At 46.7% G+C, this 10,134-nt stretch overlaps 1 protein-coding gene across 1 annotated transcript in view; it reads left to right on the top strand.

The window, feature by feature from the left end:
* The first annotated feature begins 274 nt into the window (after positions 1–274).
* The window catches only part of efnb3b (ephrin-B3b), a 91,932-nt gene continuing 82,072 nt past the window's right edge, over positions 275–10,134 (top strand). Inside the window, exon 1 of the mRNA XM_004572195.6 lies at positions 275–1,705. Coding sequence (XP_004572252.1) covers positions 1,557–1,705 — 149 coding nt within the window. The 5' untranslated portion in view covers positions 275–1,556. The remainder of the gene's footprint in view (positions 1,706–10,134) is intronic.

The raw sequence follows: 10,134 nt of genomic DNA, 5'->3' as shown, positions 1-10,134 counted from the left end.
TCCAATACGATCCTGCCTCAGTGCCACATGTGATGCTTAGTCAATACATTGAGGGCGCTCTTGCTCTTTCGTCACTTTCAGGGGCGCACGTTGGTGAGCATTTAGAGAGCTAGTGGTGGTGGAGGGGGTTCTTGTTCGGCGTTTGAAAGGAGGCAGAATAGAGTGCCAGGGAGTCCAAAGGTCCGAGTTAGGAGAGGGGAGAAGGGGGGCCGAGACTCTAAAAGGAGGAGGAAAGAGGAGGTGCTGAAAGGGACTCGATACCGCCCCCGCCGACAAAGCCTGGAAGAATTGCGCTCCGTCAGTGCGCCCTGCCTGCCAGTCGGAGGATGGGGATTTTTTTTCTCCTTTCCATTCATCCATGCCCCTTTTTTCCCTCCTCCTCCTCCTCTCAAACAAGCCAGTCGGTCTGTCAATGTGCTGCGAGCGTTAGGACGAGTCAAAGCAGTGGGATTTTGAGGCAGAGAGACGGAGGAGATAACGAATGAAGCGCTTTTCCATGACCGAGAAGCGACGCGTCCTGCTCTCTAAATGATGCGCCGCATCAGATAATTTCCAGCCGGGACTGATGCTCACAACTCGCATCTTATTATTATTAATATTATTTTTTCCTTTCTATCACTTCAAAACTTTCACGTTGGCCTGTGTGTGACATTATTAGAGTGGAGATGCTTTTCTAGCGCTTTGATTTATTCCTCTCAGTTTCTTTGAATTGATTCTTGGATTTATCGTCGATTTCGGATCTTTTTTATGATTATTATTTTTCAGCGTGTCTATTAAGGATTTACAACCCGTGTGTGTTTGCTTTTGATTCCATAAAGAGGCCACTAAGGATTGTAACGCGCACTGACGGAACCCGCCGAGCATCAACACGTCTTTATGAGGATGGAGCTGTGGACACGAGTAACATCTTTTCCATTTTAAACGTTTCACCCTCACACTTTTGACCTGGTTTTGATTGCGCCCTTCTGCCACACTGACAGTATTTCTTTTCCCCGGTTCCTCTCTGATATGCTGGAAGCTAGATATTCTTGCGAGGAAACAAGGTAATGGGAGAGAAATCGCACAGAGTCGGCACAGAGAACAAGGGAACATTGTTCGGAAAAAAAGACAATCAGGGCGCACCGAAAGGCTACAGAGTTAGAGGCTGGGTGGCAATCATTTTTTCTTTTAAATATTTTTGATTCCGTGGAGTTACCTTTCAGCCGAGGAGCGCAGTTTTTGGAGAAATAAAAGGGAAGGACAGATTAACGAGGAAAGTCATGGGATTGGCACAGAATTAGTGCAACTGTGGACGCGCAGAAATCGTTTTTTGGACACCCAGACGCGCGGATTGAACAAGTTTCTTTTTCCCCTCGCACATTTCAGTGCGTGTGCTGTGATCGCTTACAAGCTGCCACATTTCGGATCCATGAGGTTGTGCAGAGCGGGCTTTGGCTTCACACTTTGACTGTCCTCTACCTATAGCCTGATCGGCTGTAGCCGCGCATCTATTGTTTTGAGAGAGTCCCCCCTCGTGTGCAACAGCATCGAAACCGCAGAAAAGATCTTGCTTTTAAATGGGGCCGCATATGCTGGGTGTCAGGGTTGAGATGGCGTGTCGAAGAAGTGGGAATGGATTGGGGATCCTGCTGGTATTCTTACTGGATTTACTGGGGACGACAGCCAGCAACCTGGAGCCCATCTACTGGAATTCCCTGAACGAAAGGTAAGAGCGCTCGCAGACCTCACAGTTTCACTGGCTGACTTAATTGTAGGGTTGATCTTGAAGTTCTCCAAGCATGCTTGGGGAAAACTGATTTTTTTGTGGTTTCATTGCATGCGACGGGAGAATCATGAAACGTTTTATGAACGCAAGAAACTGAGTGCACTGCTGAGCGGTAATGCGACATGACACAGGCGATAAAGAAGAAAATAAAGTTGGATAAAGGCAGAAATTCACCACAAAGTGCAGGCCTAACTCGGAATATTGATTTTTTTTTCTGTGAAGGCTGCCATTCTGACAGCTTGTTGGAGTGTCTGTAGAAAAGCACCTTCATCACCGTCTGTTGGATAAGGTCAGAAATTCGTAACAGAGTGCAGGCCTACAGCAGACTGCCCGTCTTACCGACACTGCTGATTTTTCTCAGTCAGGGTTCCTTTTGGACAGTTTTTTGCGGTATCTAAAGAAGAAAAAAATAAGACTATTCCGTCATTGTTGTATTCACTCTCAGTATTGTTTGCTCAGTCTAAACTGTGATCTGATAAATGCTGCTGCTCTGCATTTGTCACACTGATTATTGTTCCTGGTCCAGCTGCAGCGCCTCTAAAAGTCCCCGTGAGCTCTAAGGCCGTAGATGGAAGCTGTGTGTGTAGGATGATAAAGACTTGTGTGATGCTCTAATTGCTGTTGCTGGATGACCTTGATTAAAGTCCAGGGTAGCACTCCCTTCCTCCTTTTGGACCTCAGGCCTGTCAAACACCCAGTCTGCACACTTTGCCCGAGCTCATTTGCATTTTCTTTCCTCCTCCTTTTCCTCACGGAGAAGGTGTCAGGCATTAGCTGAGGAAATGCCATTTTAAACACCTCTCTGCTGTCCAGCCTTAATGACTGACACCACTTTTCTCACACCTCTGCCAATTTCCCTGTGTCTGAATGGACCTGCTGGCTGTGAGGAGGAGGAGGTGGTGGTGGAAGAGGGGAGGTGGAGAATAACAAGGCGGCTTGTATGGAAGGGAAAAGAGGGGAGTTTTTTTTTTTCCTTCAGTGACACAAAGATTCATTTCTGCAAATCCTAGCTACATTTCTGTTGGCAAATTGGAACAATGATATTTTGCAGCTTGATAAACACTTCTGTGCAGGCTATCAGCATGGAGCACCGCTCCAGAATAGCTCCCGTTTCTTCTAAGTACACTTTATAGAAGGGAGAAAAAAAAACACAAGAGAAAATTGACTCACTTATGCCAACCGGGCCCCCCCCGAGACAGCTTTAACTCACACCCATGCCAGGGGCTTTTTCAGAGACTAACAGGTTTTTAATGCGTCCGTGCGCTGGAGGCTACGTCCTGCCCAGTTTCTCCACTTCTCCACAGATGTGACTGTGCGTGGGCCCCTGCTGTGGAGCCAGGCATGAAGCCCTTAATGAGGGCTTTTTGTCAGCAGTGGGTGGATTCGCCCAACAGGGAGTAGAGTTGGACACGGGAGGGTAATTTCCACAGAGAAGCTCACAGCCTGGGCTTTTGAAGCCTTACAGGTGATTCCACGCTATTGTCTCCTAATGGAGTTTAGTGTTAGGTGGGTGTTAGGGCTCAGTGAATGGGCCCGGCTCGCAATTAGACGGGCGGTGGCTTTGACGCCACACTCTGCTGTCATTTCCACAGATTTGCTCGCTCATATATCCATCCAAAATACAAAAAGCCCTTTTCTTTTTATACTATGAAGCTTATTCACGAAGCTTACTATTCATAGTTAATCAGCTTAGTCATTCCTCCAGTTTATTTTCTTGGCCCTTTTTCATGCTGTCGTGTACTTGTTTCTCCTTGCTCTCTACGTGACATGAGCAGTACTCTAGTATCAGCTGCCTCGGGGCAGAATAGGTTTTGGCCCTGGGCTGAAATATGTTAAGAGCCCGCTGCTTGTCTAAATAGTCTGCTTCTTCCAAGGACACGCTTCTGGAAGACACACACACACACACACAGGTGGTTTCAGAAATGAGGTGAAAAGTAAGCAGAAGCTGTAGCAATCAGAGCACAGGTATGGTTCACATCTTGTCTGTGTAGTAAATGGGGTGTCACATTGTTAACCTCTGGACCTTTGCTGCGTATGCCTCTTTGAAGTTTGGACCATCCACTTGCAGCTTCCCCTCCACCTCTCCTCCCATCTTTTCTTCCATCCTCTGTCTTATATTCTCTCCTTCTCACGCCTCAGTATCCACTGCTTCTCTTTTTTTTCTGCAGGGATGCATAAATTCTAATATCAGCCTAATATCAGTAGTGTAGGTATGGACTGATACCAGCCTAGCAAACTGTGATATTGGCACCTTGTTTTTTTTGCAATTATCATCTGTGCCACATCATTTGTGAGCTGGCTAAGTGTTCCAACTGAAAGCTTTAAATCAGGGCAGTTGTGCAATTTTGTTGTTTCCCTTGGAATAAACAAGGAGGTAAACTAACGGGGAAAAACATGGTGGATTGTTTTAAACATCCATATTGGCCTGGAATTTTACAATCAAAGCATCTCTTCTCATTCCCCCACTCTTCTGTCCCTCTATTATTCTCTCCCTCTTTTCCCTACTGTCACTCTCCGTCTGTCTCTATCTCTTGCACCCCCGCCCCACCACCACCACCTCGGTGCAGTGACCAGATGTAGCAAATTGGAAACATGTGTCACATCCAGCCGCTAATTATGACGCTACAGCAGCCACAGACGCACCCAAAAAATGTGCGAGGGATGACAGAGGTGAGGAGGAAAAGCAGGCATCTGTGGGTGCTTTTGAGGGAGGATGGGAGGGGGGTGGGTGCTCAGCTGCCAGATTAATTCCTTAAATATAATATCAGAATGCACCAGGACATCCACCTTTTTTTATAAACCCCTCCACGGGTTGATGCTACCACAGCCTGACAAGAAGCCTTCCTGGAGGAATATAAACAGAGACAGGTGCTGGGAGGTGAAAGAGAAACACCGAGCGGCGGGGAGAGCAGAGCGGGGGGTGGAGACGGCCCTAACCCTAAGTAAATCAATACCAGTTAAGTCTCAAGTGCCAATACAGGTTCTGCTTGAGGAAGAGGGAACTGAACCAGAACGATCACCTTGGGAAGAGCTCCTCCTCAGACATATATTATCCTTATCTCAGCATCTCGTATTATCGGCCTTACACGGCCACCCTAATGAAAGATCGAAACTTACATTACTGCTTGGGAGTTCGGGTGGGGGGAGGGGTGAAGATGGCGTGGCTGGCAGGAGGGTGGCAGGTGACCCAAACACACACACATGCACAGAGAGACGAGGATGCTGGCTTCGGTCACTCATCTGATCATGACATATGGACTTTTGTAGTTTCTGGAACCTTTTTGCAAGTCTGATTTCAGCGTCTGTTCTTAATGCCAAAAAAAGCGCTCATTCACCCCTCCTTTACTCGCACTCTCTCCCTTTTTTCCTCTCCTCTTTACCCACTTTCGTAAACGGCTGTAGATTATTGTAAATGGCTGCTGAGGGTGGGCGTCTCCCGGTTTGCTGCTTGCGGTGACTTGTAATACAACTATTCCCCCTAAGATCCACATTAAAATTTAATCCCCCTCCACCCCACCACCGCCACCCTTCCCGTTTCTCAATAATTCATTAATCGTTGGCTAATTGGCGCCGGATAAAAGACTAGCTAACTAGGCTAAGTGTTTCAACTGCAAAAAAAAAAAAAAAAAAAAGCCGCCAGAGAGAGAGAGACTGGTGGAGACACCGCCACAAATGTGTTTTTGGTTGAGGAGGTTATTCTTATTATGGAATAGGTGTTAGTAGGTCATATCACGGGAGCAGCATTCCAGCACCCGTTTACAGATTGTTTGTATATTTAAAAGCCCACACCCGTTTACACCCATCCTGTAGGTTTTGACTTCATGAATAATTCATGCTCGGAGGCCTTTTTCCGGGCTGTGTGGGTAAGAAAGCAGGAGCCTGGTAAGCCTACACGTATCCTTGGGCGAAATGATTAGACAATATCCACTGGGTATAGCGTTTTTTTATTTTTCTTATTTTTAGGAAGAAGTGCAGAAAAAAAAGGAATGTGGCCGAGAGAGGAGGCGAGATCAAAATGATATGGACCGTATTGCTCGAGTTAAACCAACGGGGCAGCAGCCCCTCCCCCCCCCACCGCCTTGTTTCCTCGCTCCCTTGCTCTCTCTCTCTCTTCCTACCGTCATTCTTCCCCCTCGGTGAAAAAAAGGAGTGTGTGTAAGTTTACGAGCTGAGAGCAACAGGAGCTGTGAAAAGAGCTTTCAGCTGATGTGGCAGAATGGAAAGGCCAGGAGAAGGAGAAAAAGGAGGCAGCCAATCCGACCAGAGGCAGCAATCTTTTCTCCTTTTCCCTCTTTCCTTCTTCGGGCAGATGGACACACAGGTAAGGGGTTTGACTATGAAAACACAGACATGCAAACAGACGTATCTATTGCGTCTGCATACACACACATATTATACACAAATGAGCCTCGGGAGGCTCGACCTCCTCCTCCCCCCATCACTGTTGGACACATGTGTAAAGAGTGTGTGGTCCTAATCTATCTCCTTTGTAGCGTGTGCTAGTGAGCAATAAACACACACCTTTACCACTAGACTAGACAGGAGGGCAGATGTGCGCACACACACAGTAGAGGTGAGGAAACTGGCACGTGTCACGGGCTGGTGTTCCACTCGGAATTTATTCATTATTTTATCACTCGATTATAAGTTTATTTGGCAGGGGCAGTGCACATTCATCAACATCATAACAGCTATAAAGCGCTGTTGTAAATATGCTGGGGTTAGCTAAAGAACTAATTTACTTCCCCGGTCCCTTGGACTTTTTCGAAGTGACTTTGGGATTTTTGGTAATTGTTAAAAGTGCTGATGATTGGGATGAAGGAGCTAAAAAGCGTGCGGCTGGCTGGGCTGGTTGAAAAATGTTGGAACACATGAAAAAACAAGCAACTTTCTTCCCTGCAAGCATTCACAAAAACACACAGACATACACACACACACGCTCACAGGCATAGTGGTGGTAATAGTAATCCAGGCCGGAGGTCTGACGGGGTCACATGTGTCCCCAACATCACCGGGCAGAGTGCCCTGGGTGGCTGAACCCAGAACCCCTGAGCGAGGCCCGCCAACACACACACACAGACACACACAGGCCTTCTCATTAGCTTGCTTCACAGCACACCCTTCTAAGCAGGATCATCCAATCCTCCTGGCAGCATTTGGACTGGGCCAGGTCAATCCCCCTCTCCCTCCCCCGGGTGACACAGAGGGAGCAGACTGGTGGATTGGGAAGCCAGTACCAAAGTGTGTGTGGATTTTATACGCCAGAGGGGTGTGCAGTATAAGGGCAACCTCTGTCACTGTTGAGCAACTCCTCTATCCTGCCTTTTATTTGCCCTTGAGTCTTCCTCGAGCCCTCTTCTTCTCTTTACTCCTCCTCCCTCCGAACTCCTTTGCTCTTCAGTTTAGAGTCTTCTAGCTCTGCGGCTGCATCCTCACAACATTTGGGTTGGGCTCACGTTGTTGCAGCTACAGCTAGCTAAACAGTATAGCGGCGGGGAGGCAGCTGACACTCTTGTCATTTTGTGTGCTGGGATTCTGCCTTGTGACAGAGAGGATGTGGTGGCATGTGTGCGTTTGTGCCCTGAATACTAAACTGTGTGTTGAGATCCCCGAGCTCTAGGCTGCTCTGTAAATGGCATGTGCAAATCCGCTTCCCATCAAGTGGTTTATGGTGGTGCTGAAATCTTTGTTTCCTCAAAAAATAATTTCTAGATACTAGTGTAGTCTCAAATTACGTGTCAGCTATGTCACACTAGCTACACGTGTGTGTGGTTTTACCTGAAAAAGATATGCTACTCTGTTAGCTGGTTAACTAGCTAGCTAGCTAGCAAGCATTTCGTTGCAGGAGCTGACGGTACTTCCTCTTTCTATTTTTGGCTAGTCTCTGCTTTTTAACAGTTAAGAGTAGCCCATCCAGGTAATTGATGTAGCTCCACCTGCCACCCACAAAATACCACAGCATTGTTTACAACATGTTTCAAGTCTTGATTTCTGTTGACACCAAACTGAGTTATTCTCAGCGCGACGGCTGACTTCATTTCCATGTTTTAAGGCTAGATTGTTAGCACTAAAATTAACTGGTAGAAAAACATTTTTTGCAACACCTGTTTGGTGCTTTTACAACTGTTCTCCCCGCAGGCAGTTGAGGTGGAGTCCTCTTTTGCATAGACATATACAGTTACGCAGAGCTTGTAAAATGCAAAACAAAAGACAAATGTTTTCTTTTCCCTTATCTTGCTCTCTCAACAGCCAGAATGCATTCCAGTTTCGGGCTTTACATCCTGTCACTTTCATCAACACCGCAACTCCATCACTCTCCCCTCGCCATCTCCCGGTGGACGTCAGCGTGGAGCTTTGATTGGTCGCAGGCTCAAAATGGTTTTGTAACTGAATGCTAAGAGAGAGCGCGCGTGTGTGCGCCTGCACACAAGAGAGACAAATGAGCGGGGTTTGTCAGCGGACAGCTGTGCCTTGTCACAGCTGAAGTCTTGCCAAACATCTTCGACCGATATGAGCAGGAGGGCAAAAATAGAAGAAGTGGGTGTTGTCAGGGTGAGATGAGGCAAAGATAGAGGAGACAGGACGAGAGCAGAGAGCTGACAGGCTCGGAGAGGGAAACAAAAAAAACCAAAAAACAGCCATGAAAGACAGTGAAGAGGGAGATGGATTATTTGGCAGCACAACCAGGTCTGACAGAGGTACTGGATGATGTGACATGTCCCAGCTAGTGAGAGTGACTGATGATCTATAGGTCACCACAATGACTAGCTGCTTCCTGCTCAACTTCAACCGAGCTAGGCCCTCATTTCTCATTACTGACACGTCCCATAATATTTATCCCTGTGAAGTCCAGCGTGAAACCTGGTAAGCTTTAAAGGAATTCATTGACTTTTTGAGCAGAATAAGCTCTTTGATCAACTTAGCACGGAGCGATTAAGAGACTGGCAGCTGTTTCCCCTCCTGGTATTTACTTCTACAGTTTATATGATAAGATGCAAACACACGCAGTGGTTAAACTTCACATAAAGCAAGCTCACGGAGGCAGAAATGATGCCAAATGCTTCGTAGCAGAACAACGTGTTGATGGAGTTAATTTGCCAAAAGCTAAATCAATTCCTTTTAAAATAAAGCTACTTTTCCACTGTACAATCAATACTTGAAGTTCACTTTACTCCAGGATAAAGCGCTGTAATTTACATTTAGTGGTGAACCCGCTTTGTCTCATCTTCTTTAGCCGACTTGTGCTGCGCTTTCTGATTTTTACACACATGCGTTGCTTTCAGTGCCGTGTGTGGGCGAAAACAGGGATAATAATACGGCAAAGATTTTCTTAGCCATTGTAAGAGTCATGCTTCGTATTCAAAAGTCAACTTGCATTCTGGTCTTTTGAGGCTTCAGTCAAATGATGTCTCTGCCTCGTCTTTGATGGATTTCATCCCCCGCAATCATTCCCATTCTTTGATTGAGTGAACTGTACTCGGAAACCTGACATTTACCGGGACCCTTTCATTTTCATTGTACTCCAGGATAGCTTAGGTGGAACGCAATCTCGCCAAATCATGTCGGGGGATAACAAAAAGTACACAGTCGAACGGCGAAATGGACCCAGAAATGCGATACAGCCAGCCAGTAGCTGCAGTTGTAAATGATGAAGTGGCTACAGGTGGAGTTTTCTTTAAATATCTCATTTTACATTTATATTTTTGGCATAAGAAGCTGTTATCCGGAGATTTGCAGAAAGCACACGGAGCCGCAAAAGTAAGCAGACATGAATCACACTGCCTGCAAGGAGCCCGGTTACAAAGCAGAACAGCTATTCAGTGCTGAGCTACAAAATGATGCATGGCTTTTATTTGTGTGTGTGTGTGTAGGGAGGAGGGCGATGTAGCGGGTGTGGAGAGATGTTTGGTCTCTTGTGTGAGAGATGTAGGGACTTGTTACTCCAAAGCATCTTAGCTTTAAGATAATCTTTACCCTCTTCACTCACAATAGGTCAGAGATGATCTTCATGCTAAGAGGCTTTGGTGGGGGAACCCTGCGTGCTGGTATGGCCCTCTGCAATAACAGCCAGTCATCTTGAAACCCGGCCCAGTAATAAACGGCCACATTTATTACTCCACATATGCACAGTCCTGCTTCTCCTACCTCAGATCTTTTGCAATATTCTCCACGGTTGACTCCCACCACCTTGATGATTTTTCCAGCCTTCACGCTTTCTTCCTCCTCGGATGCTTGTGCGTGTGTGCGCACATATGCATACTTCTAATTAGGAGTTAAAAGACCGTACAGTAAGCGTAGTCCATCTGGCTTTGGCATTAGCCCATTGTTGCTATAGTCTACGGGGAAACTGACCTTGGCGAGCAGCGCGA

The sequence above is a fragment of the Maylandia zebra genome, linkage group LG3 (genome assembly GCF_041146795.1).
Source record: "Maylandia zebra isolate NMK-2024a linkage group LG3, Mzebra_GT3a, whole genome shotgun sequence".
Classification (NCBI taxonomy): Eukaryota; Metazoa; Chordata; class Actinopteri; order Cichliformes; family Cichlidae; genus Maylandia; species Maylandia zebra.
Note: the sequence above shows the minus strand (reverse complement) of the source record. Positions and strands in the feature narration are given on the sequence as shown.